Genomic DNA, 24,354 nt, shown 5'->3' with positions numbered 1-24,354 from the left:
TTTTAGCTTTTTAATCTTTTGAATATACTTAATAATTAGAAAAGTTAGGTTCTTAAAAGGAGAATAATTCTATACCTCCAAAGTAAGAATAGGTAATTTTAGTTGTTAAGTATTTTCAGCATGTTTAAGATCTTGAATTTTGACCCTAAGTCAGCATGTTGCCTCCTTTATAGATCAATGTAAAGATTGCTTTTTTGACAAATAGATTTTCTTTGTGTTGCTATTCAGATTTTGTGTTGCCATTTTTTAAGAACAGTTACCTACTATGCATTACAAATTTTAGAAGTATAGGGGAAACTAATTAAAATTCAATGAAAGTTTGAATTTTATCTGCTAAAATTGACTGTTACTTGATATTAAAACTATGGCCGGTATAGTTAAGGTAAATCTCCCGTGCCACAGACCTGCTGATGTAGTTGCCTACCAGTGTATCAGACCTCCTTTTTTTCCCCCATTTCTGACTTGATGTCCCTGTTCCGTCATGAGTGTTCTGTCCTTGTGCCCTGGATGTGAACAGGGTCCATCCCTAGCTTTGCAGGTGCAGAAGGTTTCTGCCCAGCACTGTTCCCCTGTTAGAGGGTGAAGAACCTCTTGATCTGCTGAGTTGTCTGCATGATGACCACCTATCTGAAGTCAAGGAAAAAACTGGGATAGCAAAATCTTCCAATTTAAACTGTTTTTTCCAGCACACTCAGTGGAACCCTTGAGCAGCTGCTGTCAGGAGCTGTTCTTCTGGAGTGGGTTTTGGAAGGCCCTTGGCAGAGGGGAGGCATTGATGGCCATCCCAAGCACGCAGGTGGTCTGGACACTCAGCAGTTTGTAGCTTGTGTGCCCGATTACCGCCCTGTGTGGGCAGAATTGTCAAGTTGTTACTTTTTAAGTGCTTTGTTGTCCATATTCCCTCTCCCGTGCAGGCAGAGCTAAACTCGCAGAAAGCAGATTTATGCTGAATACAACTCTGTCCACGCTGTGGGTTGTACCAAGTGTTGGTGTTTTTACCATGTGACTTTTATCCATAATTGGGCTTTCAGGTCACTGACAAACTTTCTCTTTTGGCTCTGTTGTGCCAGATCACTTGAAGGATAGCCCTGTTTTCAGTCAGTGGAGCTGTTAGCAAGACACCTCTTTACAGTCTGAGATGAATATATGTTTTGATGGAGTAATTTATTCCAAAAAAAACCTTAATTCCCACATTCTTGATGGAGAAATTGCATTTCAGAAAAGAAAAAACCAAAAAACACGCTTTGCAAAGCCATCTCATTTTCCTTGATGCTTATTATTATTGTACATCCCAGTATTCAAAGGTGTAAATGTGTTTGGGCTTTCCCTTGTGAGCAGTTGTGAATAGTTGGGACTGTTCGTATGCATGAGGTTATTCCATATCAGCCCTGTGATTCTGCTGCTGAACGGCATTTCGGGGAAGGTAAACCTGTACCTTTCATCCGTTTGACTTCTCGTCCTGGTATTCAGTATTTTTCACTCTCACAAATTTAAAATTAGGAAAATGTACTGTCCTTTAACTATTCTAATGTCAATTTGTTAATGTTAAATTGGCAGTGAAGTTATTTATGATGTCTGTCTCCTGCAGTCTTTATTCCATGCTTGAAAAAATCTTTCACAGATTTTACTGTCTATGGGGAGCCTCAACATTTTTTTTCTTGTCTGTCTTCACATTTTCTTCTCATTTTGCCTTACTTCTAGTGACAGTCATACAATTTCTCACCATGGTGGAAACTCTATAAATAGGGATAATAATTAGTTAAAACGAGTTTCTAGGTGCACCATGTGGATGTGTATTATTACTTGTGCATAATAACATGTTTAAATGGGATTCCACAGCATAACATGGAAACACTGGGGTGAAAACAATTTGGTGGTGGGGGTTTTATAATAGTTTATTTGGGGCAAACTTGCAGGAATGAGCTGCTTTGTTGATTCCCATGGCTGTATTCCTTTTCTTTTGTCCAGTGGTTTATTCATATTCCCTTTGTTTGCTGTGCTTCCTCAGACTAATTGTTGCTGTGATTGTGGGTAGTTTAGCCTCAAAAGTCAACTAAGGCCATCAGTTTTTTTAAAAAATGTGATTTGGAATAGAAAAGGGGATGTTACCACCTCAAAATGTCTTCGTCACTGATGCAATAAAATTTAGGCATGTAATTTGTTGTTATGATTGCTTTAGATTTGTATTAAGCTTTGTTTATAAAACTCATGTTGTTGTACTTAACCATCAGTTGGAAGTAAATACTCATTTTAGGGTATCATTCAGTGAGAACCTAAAAATTTCCCACCTTCTACTCACTCAGTGAACTAATTGACTACTTAAGTTAATCTAGAAATGCCTATGCCTGCATGTGCTTTGCTTTTCAGATTTTTTTTTTGTTGCTTGCTTTTTGCTTTTTGCCTTTTTTTTTTTTTTTTTTTTTTTTTATGTTGCAAAGTTTTATACATCTATTTTCTCACCTACCGTATCCTAGGGGGCTTGGAGTACCAATAATACAGTCAGCCCACCTTCCTGGTCCCCAGACATTTCAGAAGGTCGGGACATTTTTAAATCCAGACAGCTTCCTGGCAGTGCCATTTGGAGCATCAAAGTGGTAAATAACTTGAATTTATTTTCATGTATCCGTTGCTATCTTTCTGCTGTAGAGATTAGTGGTGAAATTCTGTATCTCACACCTTAATTAATCTTTCATTCTGTTACTGTTTAAGGCCTCTAAAACTTACTGGAACTCTGGAGCTTCCAGGCTAAAAGATGTGAACTCTCCAGAGTGTACAGTATGATGGCATTGCCTTGATTTCCAATGGCAAAGAATACTTTGTATTACCCAAATTTTGTGTGTTGAGTACATCACTTTTTGTGGTTGTCTTTATTTGGCTGTCAAAATAAATTACCTGAGAAGGAGAATGTCCTTAAGACTGGCGGTAAGGTAAGCCAGGCATGGAAAGGATCAGAGATCTGAAGGATGGCTTGAATTTGTTGCTGTCGAGAAATCTTGCAGAGTGGATTCAAAGTGACATTGTTTTTAGCTGATGGGGGAATAAATAACAACTTTCCTACCTGATTAGATGGCCCAAAACTTGTATTCCTGGTGACATTTATCATTAAAAACACCTGAAGTAACTAAAGTAGAATTCTTTGGTTTAAATAAAGGCAAAAAAAAGCTAAATTATGAAACCAACAAATAACGTGTAGCTTCCCAATGATTTAAGTTCATCTCACTTTAACTCTCATGCTAATTTTATTTTAATTTGACATCAGCTTAGCTTTTGCTGCTTTAAGCATTAATTTTCAGCTTAATATTCAGCATTAACATTGATACAAGTATGTGCTTGTTTCTGTTACTAGTTGTGTGAAAATAACAATACTGATACCGGGCCTGAAAAAGAAAATAAGAAACTTGTCAGAAGAGTTTCCATCTTAAAAAATTGATGATTGTATGTCCTGTGTGTGCAAATGTATTAACTCCATAGATATATAAGGACATTTTTTGTTTCACCTCAGTACATATAAATACCTCAGCCTCCAGTAGCATCCTTCCTTTCACTCCTCAAATATCATTGCATTACATTAACTTGGTGTATGAGTCAATTTAATTTCTCTTCCGTTTAATAGATGGATGTTAAAAGAATTTTAACATTGGGATCCTTCAATTCTCCCTTTAATTATGACCATAAAGTTCTATATCTTCTTTAAAGCAGGAGTTGGAATATTTGAGTAATACTGTGCCCACAGTGCTTCTTTCCATCCAAAAAACTCCTGTCTCTGTCAGTAAAGACTGTTCATGTCTGTTGGTGACACGGTCCCTGAGGAACTTTGTTGCTTCCATCAGCATTGTTTTATGGAGCAAATGTTTTGCCTTGGTATTATAAGTATTTTGCAGCACATGTTTGGATACCCCATACTCTGTACTCCGTTCTTGGCCTGTATTAGGAACCAGGAGATTATTGACAAATACAAAATGCAATAATAATCTCAGTGCTTATTTTGTAGTAGGAAAGATGCTTATTTGAGTACATGCCATAATTATCGTCAGTTACACAGATTAGAGGCTCTGAGACACATTGTAAAGATGTCTGATATATCAGCCAGAATGTGGGGATGTGAATATGGTCTTTTCGCTCTGGAAATGGTTAGGGAGAATTAGGAATCCTCTTGTACTTAGTTCATTCTGAAATTAAAAACCCCCAAAATTTCAAACTAAAGTCACAGTATGAATAACAGGTAATTATTACTAAAAACATACTTGCTTTCCCAAAGATAATTGTAGTTGAACACACTGAATACTCCAAAGCACCACACTGCAACTCTGCATCTGCATCTTAAATAAGGAATGGAGAAAAGAAGCTGTCTGTAAATAAGTGGATATTGTGTAAGAAAAACTTCACATTATGGGGAATGTTGATCTGAGTGTAATTGAGAGAATTAATGTAAAAAACTCTCTCTATATGCTGAATTGAGAGAGTTTAGTGGAGCCAGCTCCCGCTTTGCTTTGTGAGCAGGTCTGAATCCTAATAAATCCCAGGTTTCACTTGATTATTCATAGCGTAAGAAAAGCATCTATGATTACGAGTAATCAAATGTCCAGACCTTGTGCAGAAGTCCCATGACTGACTGGGCTGGCTGTTTAAAGAGAAAAGAAAAATGAATCATAGAATAAAAGATATATTTTGGAAACTTTGCAACTGAGGTGGGGGAGAGGGGGTGGGGGAAATCCATATTTCGAGTTACTCTTGAGCAGAAAATAAACATTCCTGGTTTCAGCTTTCTCACTGACGATAAAGGTGATCGTATTATGCCATGTAAGTAATTAAAGGTATTTCACACTGATTTATGCAGAGATTTAATGACTATGCCCTGGTGTGCTCATACTCACCTGAAATCCCAGGGTGTTTTTTTACTTACGTTTTTCCCTAGATGCATTGAACAAATTTGAATCCCATATAACAGAGAACTTGAGGTTGCATTTACATTGTTACCTTAAATTGAATAGGGCCGTGGATCAGGATTCCCGGGGAAGCGGAGACCACGTGGTGCAGGTCTGTCAGGAAGAGGTGGCAGAGGAAGATCAAAACTGAAGAATGGAGTTGGGGCTGTGGTCATTCCAGGGGTAAGGACATATTTTTTAAAGTCGTATTGCAGTCTGTTAATGTAACATAATTTTATTCAGCTATAATTCTTGTATTAAAATACTGTATAAAAAACCAACAAGCACTACAGAAGCAGGGGTGTTTGATGAAGCCTGGCTGTTACTGCTTGTGATGAAGAACTAGAACACTGCAGCTTAATGGGCCTGAGGCAGTTCTGTTCTGCTCTTGCCATTTAAAGACACAACAGTTGGGAGTCTTAAAGTACTCCTTCCATTTCCTCGGGTGGAGAACGTGCTGAGTAAAGGCAGCACTGACTGGAACAACTCAGAAGGAGAGAGCAGGGTTTGTGCATGAGAATGTTACAGCAGCCGTAGGAGACCAGAGCAGAGGTTCTTCTGGACTGAATGTTGGGGCAAGACTGCAGAACAGAGGAGGCCTGGAGAAGGAGGCATTTCAACAGTTTGTGGCTTGGGGACTTGGTGAACAGGAGGTGGTATCTTTGCCTTGGGCAGCCTGTGTTGGAGCTTACTTTCATAAATCTTCCCATTCACTTTAAAAAACTTCAGGAAACCATGTTAACCTTTTTCAGTTCTGCAGCTCTTCAGCTTGTATTTTAAGTGGCTGCCTCCTGGATTAGCTGCCTGCCCCTCAACGCTCTTAGAGAAGAGACAGTGGAAAGCTGGTTTCTATTCACCTCCTCCATCCATGCCACTCAGTTTTATAGACCTCCATCATTTCTCCTCCTTTTCCTTCCACTCTTGACTTGCTAGTATGAAGAATGCCAGTATTTTGGGCTGTTCCTTGTATGGAAGCTTCTTTGTATTTCTGATCATCAATACCAGCTATTTTGTCATGTTAGTTTCTTTACTTTGTGGACTTTCATCTGCCATTTTATAGCCCAGCACTCAGCTTTATGAAGTTCTTGTGCAGTTCTTCGCAGTTGTCTTTTGGATTTTATTACTCTGAATATCCCAGTCCTGTTGGCAAGCTTTGTCACCTTGCCTTCTCACTTGATTTTTCAGATTGCACACGAGTGTGTTGAGCACCACCACCTGTTAGCAGACAGGCCCTGTCAGATTTCCAGTGGTGCTATTCTCCCACCTACAAAACTGATAATTTATTCCCCTCTTTATTTTGTGTCTTGTATCAGTATAGGGACCATTCCTCTAATTCTGTCAGTTTAACTTTTTTTAAGTAGCTTTGGTGAAGAGCTTTGCCAAAAGAGTTTGGTAGTGAAATAAGTTCCATCGATCAGATTTCCCTGTCCCCAGGTTTGCTGACTCCTTCAGAGAGCCCTTACAGATCATGATTTACCATAACTAAAACTTCCTTGACTCTTTAACAAATTATTATATCAGTGACTGTGAGTTCTTTGTTGTGATCAGATGTGTACTATTCTGCACACAGCTTCTGTCCAGAAACCCTTGAGAAAATAATCATTACATTTGCTGTCTCCCATTCTTCAGGAGCACTGAAGTGGTTGTAAGCAAGTGATTGCTCACTGCAGTTGATAGTTAAGCTATTTAATACTTGAAGTGTTTTTAAAACTCGAAAATCCTACACAGTCCTAGTCTGCTCTCATAAGAAGAAGGATTTCAGTATGAAAAACTTGGAAATCCGGACTCCAAAACAATTCATAATCTTGTTCCCCACTGTGGACTTGTTCTATTTGAATGTTCCTTTCAAAGTTTGATTACCAACTAGCCCTGGAGATTTTGAGAGACATCCTGTCCCTTGTGTTCAGAGAAGGACTTGATCAGAGCTGCATTTTTTGTGTTCTTACATGTAATCTATTTAAATTTATTGTCACACTTTCTGCTGCCCGTGTAATAGTATCTTGGAATACTCTGGTGTTTATGATCTGAAAAAGGAACAATCGTTTCTATCATTTTTCCCTTTTAAAGCATTGGATGGTTAAGATTCGTAAGCAAATCTGTAATTTTAAACATACAGGATGAATTCCACTTAGGCTAGTCACAGACACCTTAATGAATTGGAGGCATCCACATAATTATTTTGGTGTTACAAAGCACAAATCTGTACTTCAAGAGAAGCTGGGGTTTATAGATCAAACTTCTAAAAGTTTTTGTAATTGAACAGAGGAGAGTGGGTTAGGTAACTTGCTGTAAATACAAAACAGACATCACTCTCCACAATTTCCTACAGAAATTTTTTCCTTTGCATCATCAAGTAGATGGCAGCTCCAGAGTTCCAGAGATGTGGCTGCCTTCTGATAGATTAAGTTAGCAATACCAAGAAATCAGCCTTTTGCCAGATAAACGTTTGAAATGGGAGTATTTTCAGTCAATTTGCACAAAGTGATTCTTACTCAGCATGTGATCAGTGGACAGTCACACAGATTTGGACGTACCTTGGTGTCTCTTGGGACTGGGGAAAAAGGTGGGTACAGGTTAACCCATGGTGGGTCAGTGCTGGGATTCAGCAAACACCAGCATTGCAGCGATTCAGTCCTTCAAGTTCTGCTCTTTTGAATGTGCAATTACAAGAACTTCGTGGAACCTGTGGAAAAGTGGGTAAGGGAAGTGATCTCCCTGAAGGTATCCAGGTGTTTCAGGTGCTTTGTAGTTAGCTGGTCAGTTACAGTTGTGCTGTAGTGCTCTCAACTATTTGGTAATTAAAACACATAAAGAATATATTCCCGTTTTAGCTGTTTCTCAGTAAATGCTGAGTTTCAGGAGGATTCCTCTAGCTGATGGAATGTCCCTAGAGTTATGTTTGGATTTATAAAGTATTTAAATTATTATTTAAACAAAACTTACCTGTGTAGGATTTACACTATATTTAAAATAATCCTCATTTATATAAGTGGAAGAGCTGGTAAAATGAAGTTACATTTCTCTATCATGCATTTGATCTTTTATATGGAACTCTGTGCCCTTATATTCCTGGTTCAGAGATGGTAGTTGGGCCTTTTAGTTTAAATTCATGGAGAGCAAATTCTGTATTGCAGGTTTCACGTGAAAGTCAGAACACAGCTGAAGTCTTTCATTCTTGTTTCTCTTCCTCAGAAGCTGTACATACATGAATATGTTGAATTAATAAAGGTCAGGTCAGAATAAAAATCACTTTATGAAAAAGAAAAATGACTGTCTATAGTAAGAGCTGATGGATTGAGATCCAAACAGCTGTTTCAAGTTTTTAAGGTCAAGATAGATAAGCCTCATAAACTGCTTACAGCAAGTAACTTCAGAGCTCTTGCTTTTTCCTCTAATATACTTGGAACATTAGGTAAACCACATTTTAGGCAATATGGGACAAACTAGATTTCTGCAGTTGCTCTTTGAATTAATACTCAGAAGTCTGTCGCTGCAATTAACTTTCTGATAAAAGGAACTTCAGTGTTTACATGCAGGGAGCAGAGCAGACTGGGTGCAGTATGACAATTTCTGCTTAGTGATCTTTTTCTTAGACTGTGTCTTTCATTTCCGTTTGGAAGTGCAGTGGGGTAATATGTGAAGGTGGAAAAGGAGAGGAAAGAATATGTCTGTAAAGCTATAATAGTGATGATTCTTGTACTGATGAAAAAATGTGAATTAACGCAGTAATTTCTGATGGAGGTATCTTTTCATAAAAGTTTAAACTGTATGAATAAATACTTGCAAAACTCTTACTTAGGGAATGTTTCATTTTGTCTCATGTCTGAGAAAAAGTGATGTGCTTGCCATTTGTGTTTTGTGTTTTTTAATAGGTCACAACCATGGATATTTCATCTAATAAAGATGAGGAAGAAAACTCAATGCATAATACAGTTGTCCTCTTCTCTAACAGTGACAAGTTCACTCTCCATCAGGTTAGGATAATAGTTATGATTTTTCTTTTTGTTTCCCTACTCTTAATTAGAAAAAAGTGAATAAATGTCCTTATAAGGAGCAAGCTAGTTGGATTGTACAGTTACATGTTTTCAGAATGTAGTGTCTGGCACGTGTTGAGAGTCTGCTCTTCTGTGTCATTGCAGGATATGTGTGTGGTTTGTGGGAGTTTTGGCCAAGGTGCTGAGGGCCGGTTGCTGGCCTGTTCCCAATGTGGGCAGTGTTACCATCCATACTGTGTCAGTATTAAGGTGAGTGCTATTGTTACACATAAAAGTTGCTTGATTACACTGTTTTCATATTGTACTTTGATAGCACTATGCTGCCTTTGGTTTTGTGGTAATTGGGGGAGTCATTAACTTGTTAGATATTCATCAGCTAATGTGACCATTATTTGTATGCGACTTGTGAAAGACTTTAATTAAATGTCATTTTATAGTATGCATAGCCTCAAGAGAAATTAACCTTTTTGTAATTTCACAACCGTAAATAGCGCTGATTATCCAGCAGTTGGTTAAAATAACAGTTTGAGATATAAGCTTTAAACGTAGACACAAGCAGAATTAAAAACAAAGAAAAAATTATACTGCATCTTCATTTACTAGGGGCATAAGGTTTAGTTGATTCAATTTGCCTGTTGGCTGTCAGAATTGACAGCAGTTGGAGTGGTTAATTAATACATTTTACATTCATTAGTCTAGGAGAGAATGTGTGAAAATTAAATTTGAATGCTGTGAAATGACCTAGCAAGCACAAAATAAGCTATTTACTGCAATATATACACTATACACTTTTCATTGGTTGTGATATATCTGTGTAAAAGTGGGATTTTTTTTTTAAACATGTCAAAAAACTTTATTTTGCACATACTTTACAAAATGCCATATGCGTATTTCATGCAATTATAATTTGACTTTTTGTTTATATACTACTCTTGCATTATATATCAGTTGCAGTAAGTTAGCTGTTTGCTTCAGATGACTAAAACTCCAGCACTGTGGTCACATCATGAAATGAGAGGATCAGGTTTGAGGAACCAGAATGTACACAAGTTTCTGGGACCTGGCAAGATGCATCCCAGAGTCCTGAGGGAATTGCCTGATGCAGGTCACGCCACTTTGCGTATTTGAAAAGTCCTGGCAGTCAGGTGAAGTCCCAGGTGACTGAAAAAGGGAAGCATTGCACCTGTTTTTAAAAAAGAGTAGAAGGGAGGACAGTTTCTTTCTGTTTAATCCATTCCTGTTTATTGAAGCTTCAGAAAGTCTAATTGATGAAGAGTTCCTTGAGATGTGGGTGGTGTGCCCAGAAGAGCATCCTGAGCTCCACAAGCCAGAGCTTAGTTTATGCATTGATCACACTTCACTGAGCCATTTTTAACTAACTCTCACCTTGCCTTTTGCAGATTACTAAAGTGGTACTTAGTAAAGGTTGGAGGTGCCTGGAGTGCACAGTGTGTGAAGCCTGTGGGAAAGCCACAGATCCAGGGAGACTCCTCCTGTGCGATGACTGCGACATCAGCTACCACACCTACTGCCTGGATCCACCCCTGCAGACCGTGCCAAAGGGAGGCTGGAAGTGCAAATGGTGTGTTGGGGCCTGGGTCAGAAATGCTGACTGCTGGCCTCCTCTGCTTCTCCCTGTCACTTGGTGTTTGTGATGTCAGTTGCATTGTAACAAGGTTTTTATTGTGTCTAAGTCAGGTGTATTAAACAAAGCTAACAAAATGCTTTTTTTGAATTGTTTCATTCAGTTATCAGTCTATTAAGGAAACTCTTATCTCCTCGTAGAACTGCTTCTTCGTACTAAAAAACGCATAGGTAGAAATAGACAAAATTTTTCTTTTGAAACTCTTAGCAAAAAAAATTTCCAATTTACATTCATTGTAATCATCCCAGTGTTCAGTTGGAAAAATGAATGGGTGGTTCACCCAAGTGTTCTTGAAATAAAACCCTGTGAAAACCATTTGTTTTACTTGGGTGAAACACAAACAGACCAGACCTCTCACATGGTTAAGTCTCAGGATCTCAAAGTGAATGGCAACTGGAATGAGGAACTGCTTTGACCTCCTGAGCTGTTACAAGAACCCATCTGCCTGCTTTTGCAGTTTGAAAGGAATTATTAATTAGGAACTTTCTTTAAAAAGTATAAAAAATGTTGTTAAGCATTTGTGGTTAAACATGTTGTTAAGTTAAAACTTAATCATCTCGTTCTAAGTGGGAGAGATTTAAAGCCACAAAATGATCTTCCTATGAACTGTAAGTAATAGATCTTTTTGTCTGTTCTGCAGGTGTGTTTGGTGCAGACACTGTGGAGCAACTTCTCCAGGTTTAAGATGTGAATGGCAAAATAATTACACGCAGTGTGCTCCCTGTGCAAGTTTGTCAACCTGCCCAATCTGTTACCGCACATACAGGGATGAGGAGCTTATAATTCAGTGTAGACAGTGTGATCGGTAAGGACTTCTAATATTGCACGTACTTTTCCTGTTCAAGTCTTATTTTAATTTTTTCCCCCTAATGTAAAAGCGTAGCGATGAAGGAAGTGGTCTTGTGGTAAAGAACACTGGATTATTGAGTCTCAGAAGTCTCTCAATAGTTCATTCCTGATTGTACCACAGACTTAACTGTCTGACTCTGGGCAAATTAATTAATCGCTCTGTGCCTCTTCCCCCCTGCCCTGTAAAAACAAAACTAATTTACCTCGCAAGACTATTGTTGTGAGGCTGAATCTAGATTACATTGTATGAAGTAATTAAAATTATCGCAATATAGGGAGAAAATTATCATACTAAAACATATTTGGGAGATTGTTTTATAGAGAGTTCCTCCCTGTGGAGGGACAGAATTGATCTCCTGCTCTTTATTCAGGATGTAACACACACCACTGTAGGGGAGGCTGTATATGGAAAACCTGATTCTGTGGTTTCTCCCTAAAAGAATTCAAACTAAACAACTATTTCCCATTTACTTGGACCATAGACTGATACTTGGGTCTCCTAAAACACCACCTATTTCCTTTAAATTGTATTTTTTCCCCCACTTAATTTCTAGATGGATGCATGCAATCTGTCAGAACTTAAACACAGAGGAGGAAGTGGAAAACATAGCTGATATGGGTTTTGACTGTACCATTTGTAGGCCATACATTCCACCAACAAACGGTAAGAAGCCGATTGAAACCAATGGCAGGATTGCACACTGCAATAAATAGGTCTGGGATTGTGTTACGGTTCTGTGCTCTGATGGAGGTTTGGCTCGTGGTAGAAGTAAGATTTTTACTGTGTTTGTTTTAAGGGCTCTTGTGGAAGTATCCACGGCTTTTTCACACCCTCAAGTGATTTAGGCCAGAGGAAACCTCATGGGAATTCTGGGTAGAGGTATTGAAGATAAACTGCTAAGAGCATTTGGTAGTGAAGGGGTCAAAGGCTTTGTCAAGTGGAAGGAAGAAAGCCCAGTTGTCCACAAAGTTATATCTGCAGAAGAATCTGAAAATTATTTCTAAGCAGAAAAACTTTGTGTATTTTGATGCTTTTGAGGCAGCAGTAGCTGTAACAACAGTCTGTGTAAGCGTTTTTCCCTTCCTTCCTCATGATTTCTTAATGCCTTTTTCTCACCTCTCCCAGTATTCAAGACCAGTGCTTCCCTCCCTAGCGGCAATCTCTAAAAGAATTGGCCATACATTTTTGTTTGGGAGTTGTCACTTCCTTATTAATTAAAGTGTGTAATTCCTTAATTAAAATGTGTAATTCCTTCTGATGAACTTTGGACTTCTCTGGACATGGATACCGACAGCCTTGTTGCTCTGTATCACGGTTCTGTAGCAGTGGTGCTTCAGGAGCTGAGGTTACTGCAGTTCAAGCACATTTACAGCATCTGGTTCCATGGGATGGTGCTGGTTAATGTTCCTGTGAGTGGCCTGTCAGCAGTTAGGTTGGCCTGTGACATGATTTATAGTCTTGCTGCAAGGGTGATAGCCCAGGTCTGTTTTCCCTGCATGTCAGCTCAGGGAAGTTGCTGCTTCAGTCAGCTGCTTTAACATTGACACCTATTCCCATTTTTAGCATAAGCACATGAAAGTGTTCATATTACCCCTTTATTGGGGTATCACAGGAGAACAGTAGGAGGAAGGTACAAGAACTAAGCAAATGTTTCAAGAAATACTCGTATCCACCAAGAAGATGTCAGTAAGATTGTTTTTCCTGATCAAGATTGAAGAGGTTGTGAGGCATGCACTCGAGAGGTCTGCCAAGAAGAGTTCAATAGAGCATCTAATGTCCCTTAACACTAGCATGTCCTCATCACAGCAGTAATTGTAACTTACTGACCTGACCCTGGAGGTTTATATACTCCCTGCTGGAACACTTCCAAGTAGCCCATTTTTATCACTTAATAGAAGAATGACTAATGCTTCTGTATTTCTGCAAGTCACTTCATTGTAAAGGTTTGCTTTCAAAAATTCAAAAGGAGAGAGGTTTTGTAAGTGGAAAAAGCAAGAAACTTGCAGATATAACACAGATTTCTGCTTATTTTGATAATAAGCTTTGAGTACTTAAAGCAAAAAGATCCAATTAAATACTCCTTCCTTTCTCTTTGGAGTTGGCAGAGCTATCTTTTAGAGAGAATTAAAACCCATGATATGTGAGATGGAGCAGCTTCACAAGATGGTATCAGAGGTGTTTCACTTCAGGCAGAAGCTGGTCCCCCCTGAGTTAGTTCTTCCTGCTCTCCTCTGTGAAGTTGTGTTGCTTAGGTTTGGGTTCCAAGGAATAGTAACCAGTCCCTTGGGGGTTCCCAAGCTTTCTTTGCAGGTTTTTTTCACCTTTTTTATATGAGAAGTTTGTCCGCTTATTTTCTTCAGTTTTGACTCAGTATTAAAGCCTCTCTAACACATGTACATTTGCACAGTTGCATGTCTGAATGTGTCCTTTGATGCATGTTCATGGAAATACCTGCATGTACTTCTATATGAAATGTTTTGATCTTTCGTGAATTCTTCTAAAATTCCTCTGAAAATTTTCTGTAATTTTTTGTTTCAAAGTGAGAAGAATTAGCATTTGATAAACTTAGAGAAACAAATGTTAGTTAGCAGTAGAAAGCTTCTTAAAATGTACCGTATTGTGGGATTCTTACTGGGATGGTTCATACCCTTTCCATTTGATGCATCATAGATGTGTTGCAAGTATTATTCCAGGGTTTTTAACCACTTTCTTTCTAGAGGAAACAAGAGCCCCTCAACCTAATGAACAAAACATTGCAGGTGTACTCTTGGTGAAAAGTAAATGGCTCTAGTGTGTAGGTATTGAGAAGGAGCTTTCATTTCTCTTCCTAGCTCATCATACCTGATAATCTTACGAAGTCATCTTCTTCAGGAAACAGAAATAAAAGATAGTGTTTTTCTTCTTGAACGTGCATAAATATCAAAAGCCAGAATGTGGTAGGAGTTGTTCCAGTGTAGTGTACCAGAAACCTTCATTACTAGGTTATTGTGAAATAACCATCTCTGATCAGTGTTTTATCAGGTTCCTTTTAGTACTGTCCCAAGTTATAACATACGTCCCCCAGCATATTGCTGTGTCCTGTAGAAAAATTTTCGAATTCTCATGACTAGATGCTAGCAGGTAACAGCTTTAGGTAGCAGCAGCTTTTCCCCTGTGCTGTAGTTCTTGCACATTCAAGAGAGGTGTGTGTCTCTCTCATCCACATCCACTCCTGGACAAGCAGTTATTGACCATCTACTCATCAGTTCTGCCTTTGTGTCATTTGCCCTTGTATGTCATATGCCCCATTTGCAAATTCCATCCTTCCTCACTTACTCCCATCCTTTCTTCATCCATGCTCCAGCTTCCTCCTCCCTTGGTGCTGTTTTTGTTCCCCTGCAGGATGCAGAGGGACCAGCTCTGCCTGGTTTTCTGTAACCAGTTAGAGCTGATCTGATTGCAGTTTTCTGAAGCTGCCTGGGTGCAGTTATTCCTCCTGGAGCCCAAGTAAACATGCCCATGGAGGAAGTGAGGATTTGGTATCATTTACCCCTGTCCGGGGGTGCCTGATACTGCCAGTGACACACGTTGTGGCTGGCAGTCTCTATTGTATCATTTTCATTAAACTGATAGAATTTTTCTTCTCTTTGAAACTTAATTCTATGTACTTTACAAATACAAGATACAAACCCAACACAGTACTCTGTGTTAAAAAAACAACTTTGGAATTTTTTTATTATTTGGCACATTTACTACATCAGCTCTAATGTTCTTGTGTTACTGTATTTATCAAAAAAATCCCTGTGTCATTGACAGTTATGCAGGCACCCAATAAAGAGTGCTCTGCTAGTGCTGTATTTGTACATCAGCCATTCCACTCTGTCCCATATGCTGGTTTCATTTTTTCTTAGAATTGTTCTTTTCTATTACAGCCTTAAAAATGGAATCCCCTTTCTTTTCTCATGATACTGTATTCCGTTGCAATTATTTACTTTCAGCCGAAGCTACTACATGCTGTACAGTATTCAGCACATTTAAACCCTTTTGCAGGTTTAACCAAAATTGAAAAATTTTGGTTAAACTTTGGCTGAATGCCCCAGAAAGCACGTTTTTTTCCATTTTAGGTTTTTTTCTTTCCTTTGGGTAGGCTTCCTCTAACAGTACTATGCTTTTCTGCTATCCATTTTATTGATTGTAATCCTTAATCTGCACTCTAATTCGCTCATTTCCTGGAAGTCTGTTTTTTACTGTCTTCAAACACTGTTTGTGCAGTTTTTGTGAGTGGGTCTCTGAAGGCCTCACCTGTGTCACTATCAGCTTGTTTATTTGAGTATTTCAACTCTATTCAACCTCCAGAGCTAAAATTGTTCAGTCTGACCTGGATGAGAAGATCTCTCTGTTGTTTGACTTTTAAATGAAAGATTTCAAATTCCTGTTCACAACTGTCTTTCTGAACTTCATGTTTACCTTAGATTCCAATTCAATGGTTCCTACTTCAGTCTTAAAACATCTTGTAAATTATAACCAATTAAATGAACAGATGATGTCTTATTCCCCTGTGAATAGTTCTTACAATCTGCCTATTTTCTGTTGTTTCAGTACAGTGTTTTGAGTATCTTCCATTCTACAGCTTGTCTATTATTTTTTGTTTTTCTCTGCCTCTGTGTCTTTCTCAAAATGTCATATTTAATTTATTTTCTTCCTTGTCTTTCCCCCCCACTGTTACATTCAGTTTTTCAGTAGCTCTCACAGGCTCCTTTCATTTACTAATTGCATGAAATACTGGTTTTCTGTAGGTTATACCCTGTGCATTAGTTGCACATTACATAAAACTTTCAAAGCACTGTCGTTTTTGAAGACTTGAACTTTCCTTAAATTTGTTTATATGCCTAGAAAGCATTCTGTAGTTTTCATACTCATTTTAAGTGTTACTCAGAAGCTTTTGTGCTTTTCCTAGTCTTGCCCTGGCTCCCACGGTGTTTTTGAGGTGGGGAGCAGCAGCGCACGTGCCATGGTACCATGGTTGATGTGACACACGAAGCCCCCCATGGGTTCTCTGCCTCAGGGGTCTCATCTTGAGTGACAGACACAAAGGAAATACTCCAGATATTATCTTGAGTCCTAAATTCAGCATGAATAAGATTTCTAGGCAAAAAAAGGAAAAAAGCATGGATAAACTTGCCTCTGTGGTAATGCTAACTGTGCCAGACTAACAGGTTTTCTGATTCCAGTTCAGTGTTTGTGAGATAGAAGCTCCTAATTTTCACTTTACTTACTCTGTCTTTGTAATCTCTGTGAAGTCACTACTAATATTAAAATTTTAGTCTACACATGATAGGTGAGTGAAGCATGATTGCAGTTACGTAGTTAAGGCAAAAGGGAAGAGCATTTCTGCCCACAGCAAAATGGCATTTTGATTATTATTTTCCAGTCACACTGTTCCACTGCTTCCCTGTAGCACACAAGCTGTAGTTTTTAGGTTGAGTTTCTGCTGTTCCATTTATCAATACTCTTTATCTGGAATAAGAATTACCCTATCTAACTTCCACAGGTCTTGTGTTATCTGTTCTCAGATACATCAGCCTTCTCATAAGTGCTGTGTAAGAGGCCTGACAGCACAGACACAGCGAGAATCTTGTGTGCAAGCTCTGGGAGTGTGCTGGGCCCGCCTTGGGGAAATACTGGTCAATACCAACTTCACAAAACCCTCCCATTTTTAATGATTAGGGCAGCAAAACCTGAACATCGTGGCTAATGTAGAGGTTGCTTTCCAACCCAATAGATCCAGTGTATTCATTTGCCCTTGGTCCAGTAGAAAGAGATAATTTCCCATTGAGTTCAGTGCTATTCCAGTGCCATTCTTGGCTCGAGGAAGCTGGAGAACTTCAGTTTATATCAGGCTTGTTTTGTAGTCACATCTGTGACGCTGAAAAGCCCTTTATTTTAAAGGTGCAAGTAAATAATTGCCAGCAGTATAAATCAGGGAGTTTAGCAGAACTGTCTGAAGGAAAATTGATAGTTTCAATTTAAATCAAGTCACCAATTTTAAAAGTTGAAATTATTTTCCTTATATTTTTCAGTGCCTTCTTTGGACTGTTGTGATTCATCAGTTGGAGCTCAGATTATTTCAAAATCAAAAGAACTAGGTAAAGAATGTAAATGCTTAATATCTGATCATTTAGCATATTTTAAGGGTATATTTTTACATGAGACAAAAATACCTTTTCCTATGGTTTTGTAACACACAGCATTAACTGTCCTTCAGTTACCACAGCATGCTTTCCATTTTTTTTCCTCATTCTCTCTTCTTCTCTTTTGCCTGCCATACCTGCCCTATAATAATTACTTTAAATTATGCTTTGATCCTGCAGTCTTAGTTGCTTGCCTTAATATCAGTGATGATAACACAGTGTGGCTGAGTCAAGCATGTACACAAATGTTTACAGGCTTGAGCTGTTAGAAGGATGCAGCTTTTCTGTATTTGTCTGGCTTGTGCTAGGAATTTATAATCCTGACAAGCCTACTCACAAGTCAGTCTTTATAATGATAGCACCCAGCAGCTGCTGCCATGTTAGGACAGCTTCCATCACATCAGAGTTTTTTCTACTTGACACCTTCTGAGAGAAGGTTCTCCCCTCAAATATTCAATCTGAAAAGAATGTGAGATGTTTTCGAAACACACACCTTTCATGTTCAGTGTAAGAAGGCAATCAAGTAGGAAGAATTTGTTCAGAACCAGCTGTATTGTCAGATGTTACATGAGGAAATGTTTTTGGTTAAAGGGAACAAATGTTATTATATTTGTATGTTTTCAAAAGCTGTGTAATCAAGTCATGATTTAATTGGCTTCAGAAAGCTGAAGCATCATTGCAGCATCATCATTATTTGGCAATTCCCTGAAAGTTCCCAAGGTTCCACTTGCTGGGCCCCAGCACAGGTGACAGGGCCTTTCTGCATAGTGAATTAAGGAATGTTAGAGCTTATCAGTGGACTCAATTGTCACGTAACAGCTTGAGGAGGAAGCAGTCTTGCAGGTCTTGGGAGACTTGGGTTCTCCCCAAGATTTCCAGTTTGATCTTGAGCAGCTCACTTGATACAACTTGGGTTTTTTGTCTGCCTATGAAGTAGGGCTGTTAACTTCTCTGAGTTACCAGGAGTTCTGGGAGGTTTAAGGTCATTAATAAGGTAAAGTGCTGAGGGTTGGATGGGGGCCTTGACTCATAAGCAACAGGGACCCAAAGTATGACTTGCACAGTTTCCTGTGGGTGTCAGTAATACAGAAATACCCTGCAAAACACCAGTTTCCATAATCAAATCGTTCTTTCTAATGAGTCCTTGACATAAATTGTTTCATAGCAGTGTAATGGATTATTGCTGGGTTTGTCATCAGACTCTAAATCATAAAGCTTTAACTGTAATGTGTAAGACAGTATCAGATATCTCTGGTTTATTGATACGAATTTCTTCACTCATGGGTCGGCTCCATACATGTGGATTATTAACTCTTGTAAGTGCTATTCCTAAAAAATCTAAGACTTGTAAATTAAAAGAGTTTTATATTGCTGTTATGATTCATTCAACTTTTATAGACCCACCGAAGACATACACCCAGGATGGAGTCTGCTTGACAGAATCGGGCATGTCTCAGTTACAGAGCCTCACTGTTACAGTACCAAGAAGAAAACGGACGAAACCAAAGCTTAAACTGAAGATTATAAATCAGAACAGTGTGGCTGTGCTTCAGACACCCCCAGATGCCCAGTCAGAACACTCAAGAGATGGGGAGATGGATGACAGTAGAGGTAGCAGTCTACTTTCGGCATGTCTTGTAGCTTGGAGTGTTGCAGTACCTGTGTGTATTGCAAATATATCCCTGGGAGTTCTTACTCCACTGATACTCCTGTGTTCTGTACAGAATGTTTTATGGAAATTTCTTGAACGGTAGTTATGGCTCATTGTTGTTCCTTTCAGGAATTTTTCTTGTTCTGTTTATGGGTCATCCATCCTATAGGAAACTTGCCTTTCTAGGGCTGCCAGCACTGGAAATAGGAGATGACTTTTTGTCTCATCTTTGGGTTACCTGTGGGAAACATTGTGCATTCACTGAGTACAGGTGTACTCAAATTCAGTGCAAACTGTTTGAAAGTGGTGGCTCAGCAAAGCAACATCTGTATCACTGAAAAGCTGGTATTAAAATCAAGTGGGAAAGTGGAGTAAAAAGTTCTTTGCTGAGAGTATTTCTCTTTTCTGAAAGAAAAAGGTGAGCTGGCCTGAGATTCAGTGATCTGGGCTAACACCACTTGTGTGGTGTGCAGCAGCATTGTCCTTGCTGCGGTCTGGCTGTGCATCCTGAGAAGGGTGATGCCACAATAGGTGTTAGTCGTGACCTGGGGAAAGGCTCCTTCCAATGGCAGGTGTGAAAGTTACTGCTTTGGTCATGTAGGTGTCTCTTTGGAGAGGAACAGAGGTACACAGGCGCCCCACCTCCCCACAGTTCTGTTAACGCAACACTGCCTTGGTAATCAGATTAAATGTCATAAGAAGCAGCTTATTTTAGCTGCAGAATGTACTTGAGATAACTGGGTAGTTCAGCCATCAGTGAAGTTTCAGTTTTAACTTGATAGAAGGTATTGTTCCTCTTGTTTGATGAACACATTCTTACCCTCTGTTATTGACTAGAACGACTTTTTTTTTTTTAATAATAGCTTCTTTTATTTCTTTATAACCTTTATAACATTTTGGTTTTCTTTCATTTTGTCCAGTATTCACAGGATTTGGTATGCTATCCTAGCATTACACAGACTCTGAAATTTCTCATCTCATACTTTCATATTCTCCATCAGCTAGGTTGTTGAAAGCAAAAAATGCTTTTGAATTTGGAGGCAGCTAGTCACTTCTTCAATGATTAATCATCTTTACTTTTAAAAATATGTGCCTTTTTTCTCTATGACTTTGCCTGACTTAATTATCTGCTTATTGGCTTCCATCAGTGGTAGGTCTTTTTGTGTAGGTAACAGGATATATAGATGTGATAGCAGGGTAAGAAAGGGAGAGCCAGAGCTTCCACGACTTCAGTTTCAGTTCTGATCACCTTTCGTTGCCTTTTTTCAAGTTAAAGTGCATCCATGTGTGCGATGGTAACAGCACAGCAAGTACACAGATGAGCTGGATTCCCTTGTAGCTCTGTGTGTGTAGGGCTCTACTCTGTAGAGTAGTCTGTGTCTGTCTCTGAACATCTGGAATTTTTGTATGAGCATCAGGATGAATAAAGCTGTGCCATGGCTTTGATTGGAGTACACAGTGTAGTAATCCCAGGGAAAAAGGAAGAACCTCTTATTTTGACTCTTGATATTCCAGGTGGAAAAAAGAGGTTTTGTGTGAGAAAACTGAACTTGCGTTTTGCCATTTTGTTGCCATCTTGTCTATAGGCTCTTGTCAGGTTCAGCATTTCATTGGGTGTTCTACATTTTAGAGTCTACTTGGAAGTTGAGCTTGCTTTGGGAGCTTCAGCTTGTTGGCCTTTGCCAAGCCACTGGCCTTGTTGGTAGAACTCAGTAAGGTCTTTATCAGTGGGAAAGTCTGGGCCATGACCCAGCCTGTGGAAGAGTGAGGGTTGCAGTTCTACCACAGCAAAAGTGGTGTGAAGGAGTCCAGCTCTGTCTAACAATATTTTTCCCTCCTACAACTTCATGGGGTTTTAGTCCATCTAGAATTATACACCTAAATCCAAAGCAGAACATCAGAATTCCAGTATCTTCTCGGGATGAGAATATGCTTAACATTTCAGAAGCTTTATGGTAAAATGAAGATGTAAGGTCTTTTTGGGGATATCAGGAAGAGTTAGTTCCCTCTCTCTTCAACACCAAAGGCTTTTTAATGTCATCATACTTTACATCTATTTCTACCCTGCTTTCCCACAGAATATAAACTAACTTTGAATTATAGTCTTCATCTTCAAGGCTGAGTAATTCCTTTGGGCTGAATTTTGTATTAGATAAGTGAAATTCCTCTTTATAGATCAGTCTGCTTTCAGTCAGTCACATGGCTTCAAGTCATGAACCCACTGCACTAAAAAGTCATTACACTTTAACTTCCAAGTGCAAGCTGCAGTTTTTCAGTGTCTTCTCAATACAAAGAAAGCCCTATCAAACAAAACTGAGGAGGACAACGAACAAAAGGAAGTTTTTCTTGGTAAATTGGATCCATATTCTTTGATGGTATGGCTAGAGATTGCTCAGACACTTAGCACAAGCCTCTGAAGGAGGTACCAGAAATTTTCTCTGATTTACATACATTAATTATAGCATTTATTCTCTGTTTTTGTCTAAACATTGTCTCATAGGAAATGTGTGTATAGGTAGGGTGGGTTTCCCAAAAATGTCCAGGGATTATGCTTATCTGTCACCTTTTGAAAAGTCTCATTCTCAGCCAGTTTCTCAGAAAACAGATGTAGAAATTTTGGAAATAATCATTTTCTTTCCCTTTTTCAGTTAAAGTTACCATTGCCTCTTTTCTGCAGAAGGTGACCTTATGGATTGTGATGGAAAATCAGATTCCAGCCCAGAACGGGAAGCTGTGGATGATGATACCAAAGTGGCTGAAGGAGCTGATGGGATTAAAAAGAGGAAGCGAAAACCATACAGACCTGGTAGGATGAAGTAACTTAGATCATTGTGTGTCCATTGTTAATTTTTTTCTGTATAATTACAAAAAAAAATTAGAAAACAATATGAAATTCTGAAGTATTCTACTATTTATTGTTGACTGTAGATTTTTTTCCCTATTCTGTTTAAAGTTCTTTTTTTCCTCTTACCGAAACACATTTCTAAAGGTTGCTGGTCAGCAGTGCACTTGTTCTCAGTGTGCTGTCACTTACTTGTAGTAGTTCAGATCTGTGCCTTGTGCTGATCTTAACTTTATATGAAATTGTGCTGTATGTCTATGATTGGTGAAGGACAGTTTTTATGTGTGTATGTATATATATATATCTGTCAATATCTGAACTTCTGAGAACTTTTTGCAGTTATTTTACTTGTTTTCTGAAATACTTTAAAAGAGTAATTTACCAGCTATTTGCGGATTACTGCTGACAGGTGATTTTAATGAATTTGGTTATTGGATGAATTCATTTATTTTAATTTCTTAGTGCAGTTGACTCTTAATTATCCTGACTGAATTAATTAACTATGTGTCCGGGGTGCACAAACACTTGAGTTGTATCCAGATAGAATACATCTATTAGTCATGCATTAGTTTTCTGCAGCCAACAACTCCCTTGGAAAATGAAACAAATCTGTATCTGATACATTTAGATGCATACACACCAACTGCAAAGGATCAGGAGCTCTGCAGTCAGTCTCTAGTGAAGGATTCAGGAGTTTCAGGCACTATGGTGTTGATTAATTATCTTTATTTGGGATGTGTCCTTCTCTGGTACCATCATTTACAGTGGTGGGCTCTCTAGGGCTATTTGCGAGGTTTTTTTGTGATCCTTTGAGGTTCTTTAATAGGTTTCATTTGGTAGATTGACAGCTAATTCCAGCAGCTCATCAGTTTGCCCCAAGGGAGGGGAAAACCAACATCTGAAAGTTGCCAGGTTTGGCGATTTGAACTTCTTGTGGATATTTTACAGTCCTAAAATTCCAGTCTTTTTTGATTGCATATGTACCACCTGAGACACAAAAATTCAGAGATGTTTTGTAAAATTCCAAATGAAAATGCCTTCAAGTATCTCAGATTCATTCTTAGACATCTAGATCCAGCAGCCCCCTTGACCTGCAGAGTAATCTTGGCTTTCATCCGTACTGTGAAACGCAATATTTATTCAATATGTTGAATTTTTGCATCCTTGTTAAGGTATTGGTGGATTTATGGTACGTCAGAGAAGTCGTACAGGGCAGGGGAAGACCAAAAGATCTCTCTCCAGGAAAGATTCTTCTGGATCCGTTTCTGAGCAGTTGCCTGGCAGAGATGAAGGTGAGTGCAGGAATTTGGTTTTAAATTTATTGCGTAATGCAGTAAAAACAATACAACTCATCAACATATATGTTTGTCATGTTTGTAATAAATGGCTTTATTAATTCAACTGAAAATACCCATTCCTGCATAGCTATAATTTTAACAGAGCCCATGATTTACAAAGAAACCGAAATAATGAATTGCAGGCTATTGTAGGAGATAAATAGTGAGAATTATTATTATTATTACTAAGTTAGATTTAGAGCAGTCCTCTTTCTGATACACCTTTCTCCAGATGTAGCCCTGGTCCAGGGGTGTCTTCTGGACCATCAGTTTTAATACTCAGCAGAGTTTCATATTCCATGAGTGTGTCTAATCAATTTTTATATATCTGTGTATGGTCTGGAAAATCCTTTATTAGAGGGTTTAATGATATGTTATTGTTGCATGAAGAAATAATTCCTTTGTATTTTAAAGTGGGTATCAGATATCTGAGAGTTTCATAAGTTGCCCTCATGTTTAATGTTGCAAAAGATTATTTTTTAAAAATCATTCCATACTAATCTGTGATACAGTAATATTTTCTAGATGTGTGTCATATTTCCCCATGAGTGTTGCCTTTTCCAGGGCTGAAGAATCCTTGACTTTGTTGGGTGTCTTTTCCCATGGCAGAGCCATTTTCATGCCTCTGACACCACAGTTCTCGGTAGATTGGGCATCTAACAAGAAGTCAGATTTTATTCATGGGCTTTTTTCTCTTTCTTACTGTGTGTGATCAGACTAAATTATTCCATCCATCTGGAGTTGTTCACACTAATCTAGAGACCGTTGAGGTATCATTCAGGGCAGATGTGGAATATGTTTAGTTCAGAGCCTGCTCCATGGAAAGTCAGCAGAAGTAGGCAGCTGCTTCTAAAGCGTGGCTGGTACCACCCCAGTTAAAGACCCTGGCCTGTGATTTCTCCTATAATCCCTCCTTTCTATTTAGCTGTTGTGTTTTTA

General features: G+C 38.7%; 1 protein-coding gene across 1 annotated transcript in view; it reads left to right on the top strand.

The window, feature by feature from the left end:
- The window catches only part of KMT2C (lysine methyltransferase 2C), a 193,942-nt gene that overhangs the window by 119,764 nt on the left and 49,824 nt on the right, over positions 1-24,354 (top strand). The window contains exons 15-25 of the mRNA XM_017746748.1: positions 2,475-2,594; positions 4,992-5,108; positions 8,798-8,899; positions 9,065-9,169; positions 10,321-10,502; positions 11,206-11,370; positions 11,969-12,078; positions 17,475-17,540; positions 18,984-19,196; positions 21,914-22,042; positions 23,251-23,370. Coding sequence (XP_017602237.1) covers positions 2,475-2,594; positions 4,992-5,108; positions 8,798-8,899; positions 9,065-9,169; positions 10,321-10,502; positions 11,206-11,370; positions 11,969-12,078; positions 17,475-17,540; positions 18,984-19,196; positions 21,914-22,042; positions 23,251-23,370 — 1,429 coding nt within the window. The remainder of the gene's footprint in view (positions 1-2,474; positions 2,595-4,991; positions 5,109-8,797; positions 8,900-9,064; positions 9,170-10,320; positions 10,503-11,205; positions 11,371-11,968; positions 12,079-17,474; positions 17,541-18,983; positions 19,197-21,913; positions 22,043-23,250; positions 23,371-24,354) is intronic.

This window comes from Corvus brachyrhynchos, unplaced genomic scaffold (genome assembly GCF_000691975.1).
Source record: "Corvus brachyrhynchos isolate BGI_N302 unplaced genomic scaffold, ASM69197v1 scaffold18, whole genome shotgun sequence".
Taxonomy (NCBI): domain Eukaryota; kingdom Metazoa; phylum Chordata; class Aves; order Passeriformes; family Corvidae; genus Corvus; species Corvus brachyrhynchos.
The sequence above is the reverse complement of the archived record's forward strand: the minus strand, read 5'-3'. Positions and strand labels throughout refer to the sequence as shown.